This window comes from Pteropus medius, unplaced genomic scaffold (genome assembly GCF_902729225.1).
Source record: "Pteropus medius unplaced genomic scaffold, Ma_sr-lr_union100, whole genome shotgun sequence".
NCBI lineage: Eukaryota > Metazoa > Chordata > Mammalia > Chiroptera > Pteropodidae > Pteropus > Pteropus medius.
This window is the reverse complement of record NW_024340698.1, coordinates 5753970-5772303: the sequence shown is the minus strand read 5'-3', so window position 1 is coordinate 5772303 and position 18334 is coordinate 5753970. Positions and strand designations below refer to the sequence as shown.

The window sequence follows — 18334 nt, the reverse complement described above, 5'->3', positions numbered from 1 at the left end:
TTCAAGTGATAAAATCACAGTTCATCGGGCTATGTAACTTGACTAAGTTCACACAACTAGAAAGGAACTGTGGCCAGGTTGGAACCCAGCTCTTCTAGACTGCAAAGCCGTTGGGGATTATGCTCTAGTTGTGTCTGTCTCCCCCAGGAGTCTGAGAACTCCTCAAGGGCAAGGGTTGTGTCTAATTCATGTCTATGCCTTGTGCCTAGTGCAGTGCCTGGAAGATAATAAGTGCTCTCCAAATGTTCATTACATCTAATTGGCTTCTGAAAATGTTCTAAGTATTACAAACGTGCTCTCCGTAAGACCACTAGGTGTCACTTTAGATGCACAAATGTGGTTAGAGTTTCATGTGGCTAAGAAGATATTGAACAGCTTCTGGCCATTTTAACAAAGAAGAACTGAGCTTTTCTTGAAATTAAGAATCTAGTCATAGCCATCTGTTTTTAAGTACTTGACAGTGATTCACTTGCCTTCCAGATGAGGTCTTGCATCATTTTCCTCCCTTCAGTGTTACTCGTATTCTGAGATGCTACTGCTACAGCATTTCACACTGCTGTTTTTTCTGTGTTGTCTGTAGTAGTGACCTTAATCGATAAATATTTGAGCACCTATTGTGTGTCAGGGTAAAGGCCATGTCTCAATTCACCTCCGTATCCCCAGAGTGTAGCATTAGGAATACAGAGGTGAATTGAGACATGGCCTTTACCCTCACGCTCACAGTCTATTTGGGGAGACTGACAGGTAAATAACTATACTCTACTGTTCCAAGTATTATAATAGAGGAATCTAGAAAGTGCTGTAAAAGGACAAAGGAAAAAATGATTCTGCTTCAGAGGGTCATAGAATGGCTCACTTGGAACTCAAAAAAGGAGTAGAAAAAAGTGAGAGAGTGCATTTTGTTTTTTGAAGGGACAGTGCATTTGAGATAGAAGGAACAACACAAGCAAAGGCATGGAGGCACGGGAGAGGACAGGGATTTGGGAGAGGAGTAGTCAGGTATGGCGAAGAGAGGGTGTGTAGAATAGAATGAGGGGAAAGGTAGTTTGGAGTGGAGGGGTACTAACTTGTAGGGAGTATTGAATGCCACACAGACTTGACCCTCTGGGTTATAAGCTGCTCTTAAAGTCTCATCATGGGGATAACCAGTGAGTGCTGTGCTTCAGGCAGCTAAATCTAGGAGAGAACTTGGCATCTGGAAAACCTTACATCCAGTTTCTACAGACACCAAGAGTCAGAACGAGGCCTGAGCTTGAGTAATTAGAATGGAAAGGAGAGAAGACCTGAGAGACAGATTAGAGAAAGAATTAACAGAGTTAGTGAGTGCTCATGTTGAGAAGGTAGAAAGGAGTCAAAGAGAACTTCATAATGAAGCTGTTCCCTGGGATATGGAAAGCAGGAATTCTAAGCAGATGAAAAAGAATTACGAAGAACCAAGGCTAATAATGTCTATCCATAGCCTATGAAAAAAAAAAGCTGTAATTGGACCCTCTCTTCAGTCATCACAACAGAATGTTACCATGAGAGCGGAGAGGTCCGAAAACATGCAACTCCCTCCTGGAACTGCATTGTGCCAGCCTTGTTTTGTAACTACCCAGTAGTTCTTATTCAGTAACGGGCAATGCTGCTTTCCCAGACTCTGCTTACAGTGGACTTATATTCAGAGGAGCAAATGTTATTTTGCTGAAACTGGTAAGTGAGATTGCAGAAAGAGAATCATTAGTAGACACTGCTTGCCTGAGGATCCAAGCTGTTGCTAAAGAAAGTGGCAGGAGCCAAAAATTTATATCAACAACCAGAGAGAAGCAAGAAAACATTAACCATTCCATAGCTTCTGTTTTGAAAAAAGTAGCTGCCTGACTACATACATATGTGGATAGACTTTTTTTGGCTTCAAGATCTTATTTGCCTTTTGTGTTTCTCCTTTAGGGTTGGTGTTGATTCAGACCAAGAACATTTGGTAAATATGCGTTTGTGTTGTCCTTGGCATTTCTGTCGAATGTGCAGTTGTTTGAAAAGAAAACAGTCTGCCATAGACTTCATGCCACCACTATCTAGATCCTCTTCTGTTTGCATCAGCTTTTAACTAGCATCATTCCTGGCTTTTTTCACTGCGCAATAAAGACAAAACCGAATTTTAGACAGCATGTAGTCATCAAGGGTGACAGCTCTCATATCTGTGGGCCAACCTGGGCTTTGGCTACAGAGCAGAGCTGTCCCATAAGCGCTCCTGGATTTGCAAGTGACTGCTCTGGCACAGGGAGCCTTTTTCCATTTTGGTTTGCGCATGAAGACTTGTCTCTGATGTAAGCCCCACTCCAGCTGCTCTTCCTGTGTAACTTTCAAATTGGATGACCAGCAGCTGCCCTTGAGAGCTGCCTTGAAGCTTTGGAATCTTCAGCCAGTCTTCCCTGCCTGTTCAGGAGAATGGACTTTCTTACCTTGTGCCTCAGCCTTGCCCACATTTCCATGCCTGCTTCCATGTGTCACTTTCTCAGTTGTTCCTCTGCACCTGAATCTGGTAGATTGACTGCAGTGTAACACAGTGCCTTCTCTAGACTGACCACTCTTTTCTGGTATTTTCCATCTGCTTTTTAATGGTTTCTGAGCACTACTGAATACATGACTCTTTCTTAGACATTAGATGGGAAATCACAGAATTAGGTTTTGGAAGATGGAAAGCATCTCTTTCAAAACAATTCTTTTTCTTGTTTGAAACAAGCACAGGTCTATTTGTCTTCAGGGTGTGGTTCAAAAAAACATACAGCAGATTCATTTCCTAAATGTTAATTTTGTTAGCTGTTGAGTGATGAACGTGTATGTGATATAATAAGTACTTGCCTCTTTTGTGGTCAGACCTTAAAGTTTAATTCCATGGGCTTGAAATACCTGAACAAACCAGGCTGGATAAATTCCCATGATGCTGAGCTGCTGGCCAGGCGGGTAATAGCTCCTCAGTGCTTCTACCCCATGTCCAAACAAGAATAAAATTGTCATATAGCTCAGCAGACAAATGCTTGATCACTATCTCATAACTCTCCACCTATTATGTCACCTCTATCATCACAGAGGAGAAATGGAAATGAAGTGACAGGGAGAGAGCCAGGTTGGTGAGTACAACCTGTGACATACAGAAAAAATACCATTTCTCCCTTGCCTTCAAAGCCCTATGGATGCCTTGGTTTGTTATATTGCTTATTCAATGTTTTGTGTGACCACTGGGAAGCACAGAGGAGTAGTATAGTAAGTACAGAGTATGGGGGGATTGGGTGTACAGCTGTTTATGCAATGAGGAGATCATGAGATTTATAGAGTAATTGTTCTTTAAAAAATGAGACACATATACCTACTGATGTAAAAGGAAATACTGGTGTTCTGGAGGGCATTTGTAAGCGCATTCAGTGTTCTCAAATATTTTTATATTGTGTATACATGTTGAAAGGAAGATTCATTTATTTTGAGGATCATGAAGGGTAGGAAGGAACCAAAACCCAGAATCTAAATTCTCTGCTCTACGAAAACCGTGGAACAATAGAACATATGTGCTAGAAACGGCCTTCAAGATTCTCCAACCCTCACATTGCATGAAGAAATTCAGGCCACAGAGGGAAGAGAACTTGCCCAGCTAGTTCACACCAGAGCTGAGATGAACCAGGTTGCCTAACTGCTCCACTACTGACTACACCATATTTCAATAAAGACCCACTTTATGTTTTTGGAAGCTATTTTCGAAGAGGCCTGCCTGCTATATTAGTTTTCCCTCCTAGCCTGTCAGGCTTACCATGGAATTTCCCTGCTTGCTTTCATTTTGCCAGTGTTTTAAGTACACAGTAGCAACTTTGCAAATGCCAGTTACTTTTGGGACCCATGACAAACTCCCCAAGATAGGGTTGTCAGTATGATGTTTTCTATTTAAGATGCAATTCACATTGTGGGTGTAAGCCTTTCAGATTTAAGGGGTGAATTTTCTCACATTGATTTTTTAAATGACAGTAGACTCATAAATCAGCAAGCAGCCTTGGTCATAGAAGTTTTCAGAAAAACATTTCAATTTCTTATTCCAAAGCCACAATATGTAAGCTATTAAATTTCTAATGTTCCCCATGTTGGAGAGTTTCTTATACATAATAGGCTATATTTCTGATTCTATAAAGAAACGACTGTAAATAAATGTGTTTTTATCTTTGTGTTTGTATTGATTTCTTTATTATTTGTTTGCAGGGTATTCCTGAAAGTGAAAGAAGAACTACCAAAGCAGAGAGTGCCTGGCTCTTCCGGATATGGTACAACTTTGATCATAAGTATCCTTGAAAAAAAAAATGGTAGTCCGGACATGGACAATTACAATTTAATGGAATGACTGTTTTGACCATTCTCTTCCTGAAGCAGAATATAAAACCTACCTTTGGTCTTCCCTTTCCCCTTCGTGTCGTAGAGGAGGTTATTAAAGGAAACCCACACAAATGAATTCCTCTGAAAATCCATGAAAGCAGTAGGGACTGGTTATTGCAGAAGCTGGCTGTATGAAGAGACTCAGGAGCCCTTTTGACAGACTCTTTGATATATAGGTTTATTTATTGAGCAGACTTTTAATATTTATTGTCCTTTAGCTAATTTAGTGAATCCTGAAAAAAGTATTTGTTGGCTCTTGTCACTGTACTTGCTAGAATAAAAGATGAAAGGCTGCCTTAGGAAAAAGTATGAGAATAAGATTTAAAATGTAGACAAATATTTGGAAATCTAACTTTGGAAGGAAATCTAACTTTGGTAGTGAACTTACCGTTGAATTATACACTTGAAACTTATTTGATTTTATTAATGTCACCCCAATAATTTTTAATAAAAAATAACAAAATAGAGTGCAGTAATGTTAGATACCTCAATAGGCAGTGATATGCCTTTTTTCTCTGACCTTTCCAAAGACTGGCAGATTCTCCTCTCTATTCAGAATGCCAGTGTTTCATTGTTTGCCAAATTTCTTTCTTGTCCTATTGTAACAGTCTTCTTCACAACTATATGTTGAGTCATGTTATATTCTGTAACCTGTTTAGATCATGTCTTTTAAAAAACATTTTATCATTTACTATTTATTAAAATTAAATATTATTTGAAAATTGAACTAGGAAAAGGGACCATGGTGCCCTTTCTGGATGAGATTTATCAGTAAATGAATCAAAACCTGGTTTATGTTCCATTGAAACAAATTTGGGACAACCACATAAAATTTTTTTCCTTGCTTTCGCCTTTCTGGTCAAAGCCTTGTATATTTAAGAAAAATGTACTTAACACTTATTATTACAATCTACTACTTACTATATTCTGTTGGCTAAATTTTTATATTCACTTTCTATATTACTCAAAATTAAATTACTGTATGAAAATGAAAATATAAGAATATCTGTGGTATTAAGACTCCTATTAGAGGGAGAGAGCCTGGCTCTTTAAAATTGTTTAATGATCATATCATTGCTTTTGGCTCCATTATCAGCATTTTGGGCATAAGCCACTCCCATATTTCTTGGGGCTTTTTCATCCTTCTGATTTAACAAAAATTGTTTAGTGTTTCCTTCATTAAATGTTCTGTATATTTTCTGCATAATATAAAAAATAATTAAATGATCCTAATGTAAAGAGTAGAATAATAGCTTATTTTTCTGAGTATTCTTATAGAACCAAATACCAAGACTTGTTTGACTCAGTACTACCCTATTAAATACTACTAGCCTAAGACCTGGTAATTTTTTTATTATTTTTTATTTTTCAATTGCAGTTGACATTCGGTATTATTTTGTATTAGTTTCAGGTATACAGCTTAGTGGTTAGACGTTTATCTAATTTATGAAGTGATCCCTCCGATTAGTCTAGCATCCACCTGGCACTCTACATAGTTATCACAATATTATTGACTACCTTCCCTGTGCTGTACTTCACATCCCCATGCCTATTTTGTAACTACCAATTTGTACTTTTTATCCCCTTCATCTTTTTCACATTGTCCCATACCCCCCTCCCATCTGGCAACCATCTGTTTGTTCTCTGTATCCATGAGTCTGTTTAAGACCTGGTAATTTAAAAACCTAGTGCCCTAGTAGAATTAATCATTCATCATTCTCGATTTTGTATAGCCAGATTGTTTGTTATAATTGAGATTCAATTTGAATACAGTAATGTACGTAAATCTTAAGTGTACAGTTTAATCAATGTTGACCTATGTATATATACATGTGTGCTTGCCACCCACATAAAGTATATAGAACATTTTCAGCACCCAGAAGACATACTGTGTTCCCTTGTAGTCAGTAATGCTTTCCCCTTCCACCACCAAAAGAGCAACCACTATTCTTACTTCTGGCAACATGGATTAGTTTTACCTGTTTTTATTCATCATTTAAATGGAATCATATATTATGTATTATTTTATGTGTTGCTTCTTTCACTCAATATTGTACCATTTATCCATGTTGTTGCCTGTATCAGTAATTCATTCTTTTTCATTGCTGTGTACTGTTCCATAGTGTGAATATATGACAGGTTATTTTTTTAACCATCTACTGTTGATAAACATTTGGTTTGTTTCAGCTTTTGGCTATTACAAATAAAGCTAAACATTTATGTATATATCTTTTGATAAAGATAGGCACTCATTTCTCTTGAGTTAGATACCTAAGAGTGGAATTTAGGGCAAGCGTATGTTTAGCTTTAATAGATATTGCCAACCAGTTTTCCAGAGTGGTTGTAACTGATTTACTCCCCCACCGACAAGTTAAGGGAGTTCCAGTTATCTCACATGTCCACCACTACTTGGTATTTGTCAGCCTTTTAATTTTTAGCCATTTTGATGGGTGTGTAGTGATATCGCCTGTGCTTTAATTTACATTTCTCTGATAACCAGTGAAGTCTAGCATCCTTTCATATGTTTATTGACCTTTTCGATATCCTCTTTTATGAAGTGTGTCTGTTCAGTTATTTTGCCTGTTATTTAATTGAGTCGTCTAACTGATTTGAAGTTCTTTTTGTATTCCTGAATTTGGTTCTTTGTTGGTTCTATGTATTGTGAATATCTTCTCCCAATCTGTATCTCACCTTTTCATGTTCTTAATCCTGTCTTTTAAGGAACAGAAATTCTTCATTTTAACAAGCTTTATTTTATCAATCTTTTCTTTTATAGTTAGTGCTTTCCGTATCTTAAATCTTTTATATCCCAAGGTCATGAACATATTTTCTTGTTCTAAAAGTGTGATTGTTTTAAGCTATCACATTTGAGTTTGTGTATGGTATGAGGTGTAAGTGAAGATCCACTTTTTTCTTCATGGGTATTCAACTGACCCAGCAGCATTTATTGAAAATACCATCCTTACCCTACTGAATTGCAGTGGAGCATTTGTTGTAAATCACTGAGCCATGTAAACGGGGGTCTGTTTCTGGACTCTCTTTTCTATTTGTCTATTTTTACATCAATACCAAACTCAATGTCTCTTAATTATTGTACTTTATAGTAAGTTGCTATCCAAAAGGAGAAATCTTCTTAGTTTGTTATTCTTTAGTATTGCCTTGGCTATTTTAGGTTCGTTGCATTTTCATCTAAATTTTAGAAACAGCTTCTAATTTTACACACACACACACACGAAAAAAAATCCGGTGGCAGTTTTATTGGGTTTGTATTAAGTCTATAGACGAATTTGGAGAGAACTGACATCTTAACAACATTGAGTCTTCCAATCTGTGAGCACAGTATTTCCCTCCATTTATTTAGACCTTATTTAATTTCTCTCATTAATGTTTTATAGTTTTCAGTGACAAGTTTAACAAATCTTTCATTATATTTATCCCTAGGTATTTGATATTTTTGATGCTATTACAAATGGTTTTTATTTTATTTTCTACTTGTTATATTTTAGATCTACAATCGAATTTTTAGATATTGACCTTGTATCCAGCAATCTTGTTAAGTTCACTTATTTTTTTAATTTTATTTTATTATTAGTTTCAAGTAAAAAGTACATTGATTAGACATTTATATAGTTTATGGAATGATCTCCCTGATTACTCTATCTTGCCTCTGGCTCTACACATGGTCAATACATTACTGCTGACTGCATTCCCTATGCCGTGCTCTCCATCCCCGTGACCATCAACTACTAATTTGTACTTTTTTAACCCTTCACCCCATTCTCTCAGCCCCACAAACCCCCTCTCCTCTGGCCGTCACCAGATTGTCCTCTGTATTTGAAGTTTACTTATCATTTTTAATAGTTTGTGGATCCTTTTGGGTTTTCTGTACATAGAAACAAGTGAATAATGATGCTTTATTTTTTTCTTCTTTTCCAATACCTTCTATTTCTTTCTTATGTCTTATTACACTGGCTGGACCTCTCCAGTACAGTATTGAATTTAAGTGATGATAGTGGGCATTTTTCTTATTCCTGACCTCATGGGGAAATCTTTCAATATTTCATTAAGTATGTTGTTAACTGTAGATTTTTGAAATATCCTTTTCAAGTTAAGAATATTCTATTTCTAGTCTGCTGAGAGTTTTTTTTTATCGTGAACAGGTATTGAATATTATCAGATGTTTTTCTGCATCAATTGAGATGATCATGTATTTATTTTATTCTCCAGTAATCTGTTATTGTGCTGATTTTCATTGATTATTTGAATGTTAAACTAGTCTTGTGTTGGTGGAACAAATCTTACTTGGTCATGATGTGTTATTCTCTGTGTATGTCACTGGATTTAATTCGCTAATATTTATGTGTCTGATTTTTGTGTCTATTTTCATGAGAGATACTAGCTTGTGATTTCTTGTAATGCCTTGTTGAGTTTCTATAACAAGATCATGCTTGCTTTATAAAATGAGTGAGGAAGAATTTTTCTCTTTTTCCATGTTTTGGAGGATTGGTGTTATTTCTTAAGTGCTGGGAAGATTTTATCAGAGAAGTCACCTGGGCCTGAAGTGTTATGTATAAGAAGGCTTTAAATTTATTTAATAGATAGAAGAGTATTCAGATTTTCTTTTGTCAATGTTTGGTAAGTTTTGTTTTTTAAGGAATTCATTCATACAGAGCTAAGCACCAAGACTTGTTAGCCTCAATACTACCCTATTAACTACCACTAGACTAAGACCTGGTAGTTTCTGTACTCAGTGAACTAGTAGAATTTATCATTCCAGGTTTTCAGTGGTTTTGTGTAGCCAGATGTTTTATAAAGTACATAAGTGCATTTATATAGAGTACTTTAATCTTTACTTAGTATTTATAAATATGAGAATTCATGACTTTTCCTCTGACTTCCTCATTTTAAATTGAGAACAACCTTAGGTTGTAATTTTAGAAATTGGGAATATGTATGTGTCTCCCTTTCTCTACTTTTTCTTTTGATTTCCTCTTTTTTTTCCCTTTTTTTTCTTATTTTTTGGAGGCTAAATGAATACTGAAATGAGAGTCTATGATTGAGGAATTCATGATATGTAATTTTTTAAAAATGTTTTTAGAATTGAATTTCCTTTGATACTGAAGTTTCAACTCTTCAAGAGGCCAGCTGAGTCCACAATAAATGATTCAAACTATTAATTAGTGTATTCTACTACTGGAATATTTAATCTCTTTTCTGTTAATCATTGTTTACTTTCTTTGTATCTCCTTCAGTGCTAAATTGAGAGTAATTTTGTCTTCCTTTTGGTTTTAGTACAGTCAGAAATACTGTGCTCAAGGATTGAAAATATCATGTGGTTGAAAGGGCAGAGGATTTGGAATCAAACCAATCTGGGTTTGAGTTTTGGTCCTTCGTTTACTTAATTGTGTGACTAAAGGCCAATCATGGACCACTCTGAGCCTCAGTTTCTATGTCTGTGAAACAGAGATAATAAAATCTCCCCTTGCTATCTCACTGACATAATGTGATGAAATGAAACAACATATGTGAAAGCCCTTTGCTATCCTCTGAAGTGATTGGTACACTGTGACCATGGTTGTTATCAAATGAGTTGTTTTAAATTTGTGAAGAAAAGAACGCAGCTCTTCCTTAACTACCACAGCTATCTGAAGCCTCTGCTGACACATAGTGGGCCTCCTCTCACGACAACACTCCCTGCCTGCTGTGGCCCCATCGCAAGATGCCTAACCAGCCCCCAGGCTTATGAAGTAAGTGGGTTTTATCCAAAATCTAAGTTCTTCATTAGGTTAAATTTATCTGCTCTGTAGCTGGGTTGCTTATTTTGTTTTGCTTGTCTGTAAGGTATAAAATCTATGAGAGAAAATATAAGCATGTTTTGCTTAGCTAGAAAATACACTGAAATCTATAAATAGAATTCATAGGCTTAGCAACATTTGAAAACAGATCTTGAATAGTACTTCATCTTACCGTCGGTGATTTTAGTAAATAATTCTATTTCCATGCTGGTTTTCATTGATTTGTAGTGTGCTAAATATGAACTTGGCACTAAATATGTATGCTTTAATTTATAAATTATGGTTGTCACTGTCATGTTGAGAGGATTAATAAAACAATTTTTGAGTTTCCTAAAGTGCAACAGATAGTCTTTTATTTCACACTTGTAATCTTTTGAATATTAGGAAAGGTTTATCTACTTCTGTTTTTGCATTGCTGGGAGGTGTGAACACATCTAGATATAATCTAGATGCCATATTTTTTTTCTTGGCTACCAAAATATGATTGGTGATTTGGTAAGTATTGCAACAAAGAAAGTAGTCAGAAATGCTAACGAGCTTTTATTTTAAAATATGAACATTTTATTTTTCAAGTTCTTTTAAAAAATCTTTTGCTTCTAACCTAACTCTTCAAAATAATCTGTGGCATCAAAGAAAGTGCTCATATTAACAAAACCCACCCATTTTGAATACTCTGATACAGTACCTTGAGTAGAGAGTTAAGGCTGTGGTGAAGCAGTGTAGGTATGCACCCCCCAGTACCCTATGACCTTTTATGTGGTGGTGCGTTAGCACAGACCCCACAGAGAATGGGTGGGGAAGAGTGGACTTAGTGAGGGTGGCACCTGGGGCAGGGAGGAATACCCTACAGCTTTGTGTTACATTAAGTCATGCACATTTCAGACAAATTGTGCTGGTGGGGTAGGGGAAACACCCCATGTTGTCTTGTGTCTCCCTCCCACATTGCCAAAGCCCGCCCTCTCAAGCACATTCTCTATCCCCTCTGTGCCCTGGTGGCTCTGTGCAGAGGGGTCAGCCAACTTGATTGATAAGTCAGGCTCAGCTTTTGGATTCCAGAGACCCACTTGGCCATCACCAAAAGTGTGTCCTGTAGACTAAAGCAAAATACAACATTATTGTACTAGTTTCCTAGTACTGCTGTAACAAAGTCAAGCTGTTGACATGGTTGGTTCCTTCTAAGGGCTGTGAGGAAGAATGTGTTCCATGCCTCTCTCCTAACTTCTGGTGGTTTACTGGCAAGCTTTGGCATTCCTTGGCTTATAGATGTATCACATAGATCTCCGTCTTCATCTTCACATGATGTTCTCCATCTGTGTTGTGTATGTATGTGTCCAAATTTCCCCTTTTTATAAGAACAGCCACTGTATTGGATCAGGGCCCACACTAATGACCTGATGTTGACTTGATCATCTGCAAAGACCCTGTTTCCCACATTCATGGGTATTGGAGGTTAGGATTTCAACATCTTTTGTGAGGACACAGTGTAACCTGTGACGGCCATAAAACTTCATTTTTAATGTTATTTTTGTTAACTACTTATTTTAATTATAAAAATAAGATGCTGTGATCAAATATTCAAACAGTATGAATGTATAAAGTGAGAAATAAAAGTCGCTCTTCTTCCACCTACATCCCCCAGTGGTAGTCTTTAGTAAGGTTTTATTGTGGGTGCTTCCTGATATGTTTTATCTTCACAAACGTGTTTTTTATTGTTTTACACAAATGAGATCATAATCAGTATGTTGTCTTGCTACTTCTTTTTTTCGCTTAATGATACATCATGGATACCTTTCCATGGGTACACAAGATGAGATTCGTTACCTTCTCTTTATTCATGGCTGCACAGTATGCTACACCAAGATTGATTTAATCAGTCTCCTATGGCTAGATCTTTAAGTTGTTTCCTTTTTTGTTATTATAAGCAGTGTTTATGATGAATATCTATGCATATAAATTTACTCAAGTATATAAAGGTATACAAAATATATTTTAAAGGTTAAATTGCTGGGTCAAAAGGCATATGCATTTTAAAATTTGATAGATATTGCCCCAAGCCTCAAACTTAATAAATACATTAGAAGGTGCTGAAGAGCCCCTGCTGACATGTGAAGGTGCCACAGAGCTTTGTTGTATTGCGAGTCAAGTGATAGATACTAGTCAGACTTAGTGTTTTAACTAGTTTGGGCAGGAAGGGATTATGGCTGGTTGGTGGTTATGAGTTTGTTTTTTAATTCACGTGTCTTTGTCTTTGAATCAAATTCCTAGGAACCGCAAATTAAATTTTTAAAACTTTCGTCTAATAGTCTCCTCAGTCTGTTTGACTATCTTAGACAAATCTAAAATTTTCAAACACACATAGGATTGGAGAGCTGGATATAAGATATTTCTATCAACTCTGCTTCCCTCAAGGAGTATTAGTCACAGACTTTTTTTTTTTTTGCTAAGTGTTTAGAATGATTCTTACTCTTTTCATTTAAAAAGTGACTTCCTGATTTTTAAAAGTAACATGTGTTCATTATAATAAAATTTCAGGTAGTACAGAACTATAAAGAAGGAAAAAAATCATTAGCAATTCTATCATCATTTTGTTGAATACCTCTCCAAACTTCTATGTACACGTACTTTTTTTTTTTTAATCAGAATGGCAGTATATGTTCTTGACTTTTTTCCATTTTTGTAGAACTTTATTTAATTATACTCTTTTGGCCACAAAGTTTCCATTACAACCAAAGTTTATCAAGCTGGGAGACAAGTATGCAGTAAGGGTTCAATATGTTTGGGGATATTATATTTCTAGGCATTGTTAATACAGAAGGAAGAGCTTCGTTTATATAAACGTATTTAATAACCAGTTGAACTTATGTTTAGTGAATACTTTCTGCATGCCCCAAACTGTTAGGTTGTTGAATAGAAGGGACTTAGTCTAGTGGGGGGCAGGGTACAGAATAGACCAGTACCCATGCAGTTATAATACGAGGGTGAGTACCACTCTAGGGAGATGGGTAAGTACAGGATGCTATGGGAGAACACAGGAGGGACACCTCCGCTAGCCTTGGAAAGTCAAAGATGACTTCTAGGAGAAAGTGACTTTTAAGCCGAGACCTCTATAAGTAGGCATTCATCACATGAAAGAGGGTGCAGGGGACAGGAGGTAACAGAAAGTTTAAGAGATGTGAGCAGCTCTCAGCAGTTCTGTCCAGCCAGTACACAGTGGGGCTGTTGGGATGGGGGAAGCAGATTGTGGTGTGAGATGAAGCTGAAGGCCCAAGTCAACAGTGTCTTTTAGGCCGGTAGAAGGACTTTAGACTTTATCCTGAGGGCACCAGGCCACCCCTGAGGGGTTAAATAGGGAGTCTTTGAAAATTTCCCTGTTGGAAATGTTTCTTGAATTTCATAACCATTTTTAAAACTTATTTTATTTGCTTTTAGAACCAGGAACAATTGAAAGATGATGACTCCGATCTTATTCTCAATGACGGTGATATTAGTTTGACATATGGGGATTCTACTGTGAACACAGAATCAGCAACATCCGGTGCCCCGAGGAGATTTATAGGAAACAGTTCTGAAGATGCCTTGGATCGCGAACTTGCATTTGGGGACCACGAACTGGTCATTCGGGGAACACGCCTGGTTCTTCCTATGGATGATTCTGAACCCCCGCTAAATTTGTTGGATAATACGAGACACAGTCCAGCCTAAACTTACTAATATTCACTTAGTGATTTGTAAAATTTGCACATGTGATTGTGAAGAAATTCGTACTACCTAAAAAGTCCCAGTGCATGTCTCTGAATGTTTAAGGTATATAAATGCTATTTATATGGCATTGAAAGAATATAAATATCCTGTACAAGGCAAATTGTGAACAAACTCTTACATTTTATTGGCTGCACTATGTAGACTGGATCTGTTTTAGAAAGTTATTTTCACAGTGATGTATGTTTCATTAGCTTTATGTCTCAGTTAAAGTGAAAAAAGTGACAGATTTACTCTTTCTTATATTTACCTGACACTTAATCGTATCATGTTCTTGTGATGTGAATTAATTTTGTTTTGTGGGAGGGGCGGGGGAGAGGAAAGGAGGAGTGTCATTTCTGGAGGAGCCCAGGGAGGAGCTGTTCCTTTGTTGGGAAACTTGTGTTGATTGCTGCTGCCTTTGTCACAACCTTTTTCTTTTATTTTTCTTTGGTGGCCTGTTGTGGTACGAGAGGCTGTTGGCATTCAGATCTTGCCCTGTTGAGGTTGGGGTGTGAAGTGTGGGGCCCTTTTTCCCCCTTGCTGTCAAGGAGCAGGTTCATCGACTACAATACACTGCCGCTGGGAAAAGAAGGCTGCAGATGACTTCCAAGACTTAGTTTCTTTGCTTCCAGATCAAGACCATAGAAGGAGACACATCCAGCCAGCTTAGCCAAAGTACAGGAGTATATAGTTCAGGGTACTTGATTTCAATCTGGAGGGGCTGGGTGGGTGGAAAAGGGCAGAGGGCCGGAGGGGAGTAAAGAGAATGGTGGTTTTGGAGGTCTCTCTTCCCAAAAATGTAAATATTCTATACCAGATAAGTTTAAATAAGAAACTCAATTGCTGCTTACTTTTTGATTCTGTACTTTATCTGTATAGTAAGCTTTGTGGTCAGAAGTTTTTATATCAATTTAAATTGCTGCTCTTTAGCAGCCAAACAGGAGCAAAATGTAAAATTTTTGAACTTACTGTGTCTAATTGTCATTCGTTAGTCTGTAGTTGATGTTAAAAGTTAATTTATGAATCCAGGATCATTGCACACTACACCGAAGTCAGTCGTCAGAGAATTCAGTGCCCTGGAGAGCTTATCATAAGAGCAGTGACTTCTCTGTGCATGCCGGTGTAATCTTCATTTTCATGTTACTTTTTAATATGAAATACCTAAGCTGCCATGAGTTTTTGTTTTTTTTACAGTTTTTAAGGAAGAGTACACAATTTCCCATTTCATATTGAGAATATGAAAGTGGATGCTATTTTGTAATGGTGAAAATATCTAAAGTTGCATTGAATGCTTGGAATGGGGATACTTTCTAATGTTGATTCTGACCTGTAAATGTCTCTGACGGAAAAGAGAAACTTTTGTGGGTTCTCTCCCCCCACAAGTCTGAGTAGCATTGCCTTAAATCTTACCCAGTCCGAAAACTGGTTTATTTACACGATGTCTAAATTTTCCAATGAAAATTATCCCCCCCCAAAAAAATGTACTTATTCTCCTTAAGATATCTGTGCTGTTGCAAACACTCCTTGAGATTTTAAGGGAATTCTACTGTTGCACCCTTCTGTGGCAGCTCTGTTGGCATAGCCATTTGTTATGTAGTGGTAGCGACTTTCCTGCTATGCAGGAACCCTGTGAAGTGTGCATTTTATATGATGTGTGCCTCTTCATGCAGTCAATAATTTCTTGTTAATGTATGTTTGAGGGGCTTTGAACTTGAGCATCATTTACCCATGAAGTTATTCAAGTTGTAAAACGATACACAAGAAATTACCAACTACCTTTTTTATTCTGTCAGGTTCTGAGCTCACTTTATGAAAATGACTGTAAATACTTAGCATGACAAATTCAGTAACTCGTCTGTTTCAGCATGCATAAGACTTTTTCTTAGGGAAACTGATAATGCTTGAGTCAACTAAACCTGCCTTCATACGTTATCAAAGGGTAACTAAGCTTGCTGTGCTTACATCAGCATCTGGAAGATTCTCCTCTCTTCTAATCTGTGTGCACATCTCCAAGCAAAGAAGAAAAAAAAAAAAAAAACTCTGCTCATACATCTGTTGGGTTTAGACACCTGAATGAACCTAAAGTACAGTCTGAGTTGCCATCATGCACAAGTAGAACTGCTCTCAGACTTGTTTTTCTGTTCTGATTTTTTTTTGTGGACCCTACCTGTTTGAATGACTTGAACGTTGCATCTTTTAAAGTTATTTTTTAAGGTTCCTTGACATTTTATCCTAGTTGTCCGTGTTTGGCAATGTGCTGTTAAAGTAATAGACTTTTAATCTTTATGTATTTTTTGTTTTCCCTTGGAGTACTTGGACAGATGTTATAGTGGTTTCTTTTAGGAAAATCTGTCATTAAAAAAATTATAGCCTTGCAAATAACCACTCACCATATTTGAGTCACAGTTTATTCTAGTGAGGAGTAAAGAGTGCTGACTTCATTTATTTTTCTACCTATATACCTAGTGGGAAAGGAAGAAGACTGATGTTTAAAAAAGAAACAATCCTAACAACGTAACTTAATGGAGCAGCAAACTTTTGGTGCTTATGTGTAAGGCTGGATGTATTTGCTTGTGGTCACAATTGGACCATTTAAGAAATATGACTCGAAGCAGTTTCATTGATTTGTACCCTGTTAGCTCAATAATGCATAATGTCATGAAAATGTTAGTTCCATACTTTGGGGAGAGTAAATTCTGTATGCAGTTAGGTAGAACGACAGTTTCAAGTTTGGCTGAAAGCATGATCACACAGTCATTTTTCCAAGTTAAGGCTAGGTCTTTCTTTTTGTACATGAGAAGTTTTATAGGTTAGTTTCCTGACTGACAGCAACTTTGTCTAGTCTAGTAATGGCACCAACCAAACTTTTACTGTGTTTTGTTGCCATCCACTCTAGCTTCCTTGTCCATGGTCCTGCAAGAGGCCTACACACCACAGACGATCTTAATTCACAAGCTAAACCCTACATTAGATTTGAGCAAGTACATTTATTAACCTGACTCAATGCAGGAGCGTGAGGTGAAAGTATAGATGTTTTGACTTAATCAGAAAGTCCTTGATAGGAAGTACCCTACACAGATGATGCAGCATGAGGTATGAGGCTTGAAATAAATTGGAAACGATAACACTCGTTCCCCTTTTTTGAGCCCCTCTTAGATAAGACAGTGTGTACATGAGGTATTTTTAAATCTGCATTTTAATTTAAACTTAATCATGCTGTGAGAATACATTCTATTCTCATGAGATTAGGAAACAGGTTCGAGGAAGTTGTCACACTGCTAGTGAAAGGAAGAGCCAGGACTCAAATCCAATCTTGACTCCAAAGTCTGTTAATGACTGACTACTGACTCCAATGGCAGACTCCGGGCTAATCCATCTTGAGTATACCTAAAAGGCTGACGAAGGGAGTTGCACACTTCTGTCTTGCTGCACACCACCTATTTGTTATGAGGCCAGAGTAAGGCACGAAGTCTCAGCTCTGTCCCTCCACTTGCTGCACCATTTGACTGCAGACACAAGTTCTCCCAGTTGGGAAGTTTCTCAAATTCTTAGTAATTTTGAAGTGACCTCCTGTGACTCTGACTCCATGAGCAAGGCACCTGGCTAGCACCATGCCTTCACTCTCTACCTTCCAACATTTTCACCAAGGGTCCATGGCAGAGCTTGTGGTTCTGAATAGCGGCTCTGTGACCACATAGTTTGATGTAGTAGAAAAAAACACAGGCTTTGTAGTTACACAGACCTAGGTTCAAATCCAGACTGCTATTTGTTTATTGTGTAATGTCGGCCAGTTACTTGACTTTGCTGAGCCTTTCTACTTTCTTATCCACAAAGTTAATTCATTCAAGAAATGTTCGACTTTATTTTGTGCCACATACGGTGGATATAGCAGCAAACTACAGTCCCTGCTCTCAGCATATTCTACAGGAGATGCCAACAGCTATCTCGGGTTGTTAGAAATCATTTATGCAAGAAAGACTGATTGCCTCCTGGTAGGGGAATACCTACCTGTCTTAAATAATCAGTAACATCAAATACCATAATCATAAGGCTATGATGGAAAACTGGGAGGCCATGAGAGGAGACAGATCTGGTGGCAGGGAAAGGGATGATTTTCCTGACCAAGTCTTATTTTAGCTTAGCCCTCGAGAGTAAGCAAAGGGGTCAACAAGATGGAGGAGATGTGGATGAAGAGCATGCCAGACAGAGTGAACAGGGACAGCTCTGCATTCAATCAAATAGTTGAGTGACCAACATACTATGTACTGTGTTATAATCCACATAGGTTAAATAGATGCGGTCTTCCCTCATAGCACTTACATATTAGTGTGGAAGATAGGAGGTAGTGCCCAATAATCATAACGAGGAGCACCTGGAACCCAACCCTGCCCCTCAGCTGCCTCCCC

At 37.5% G+C, this 18334-nt stretch overlaps 1 protein-coding gene across 2 annotated transcripts in view; it reads left to right on the top strand.

The window, feature by feature from the left end:
• SLC9A6 (solute carrier family 9 member A6) overlaps positions 1 to 16310 on the top strand; it is a 49554-nt gene extending 33244 nt beyond the window's left edge. The window contains exons 13-16 of one of the 2 annotated variants that reach the window (XM_039875012.1): positions 1930 to 1960; positions 4222 to 4301; positions 10034 to 10139; positions 13617 to 16310. In XM_039875012.1, coding sequence (XP_039730946.1) covers positions 1930 to 1960; positions 4222 to 4301; positions 10034 to 10139; positions 13617 to 13889 — 490 coding nt within the window. In that variant the 3' untranslated portion in view covers positions 13890 to 16310. The remainder of the gene's footprint in view (positions 1 to 1929; positions 1961 to 4221; positions 4302 to 10033; positions 10140 to 13616) is intronic. The other variant, XM_039875017.1, reaches the window with a different exon arrangement.
• The last annotated feature ends 2024 nt before the right edge of the window (positions 16311 to 18334 follow it).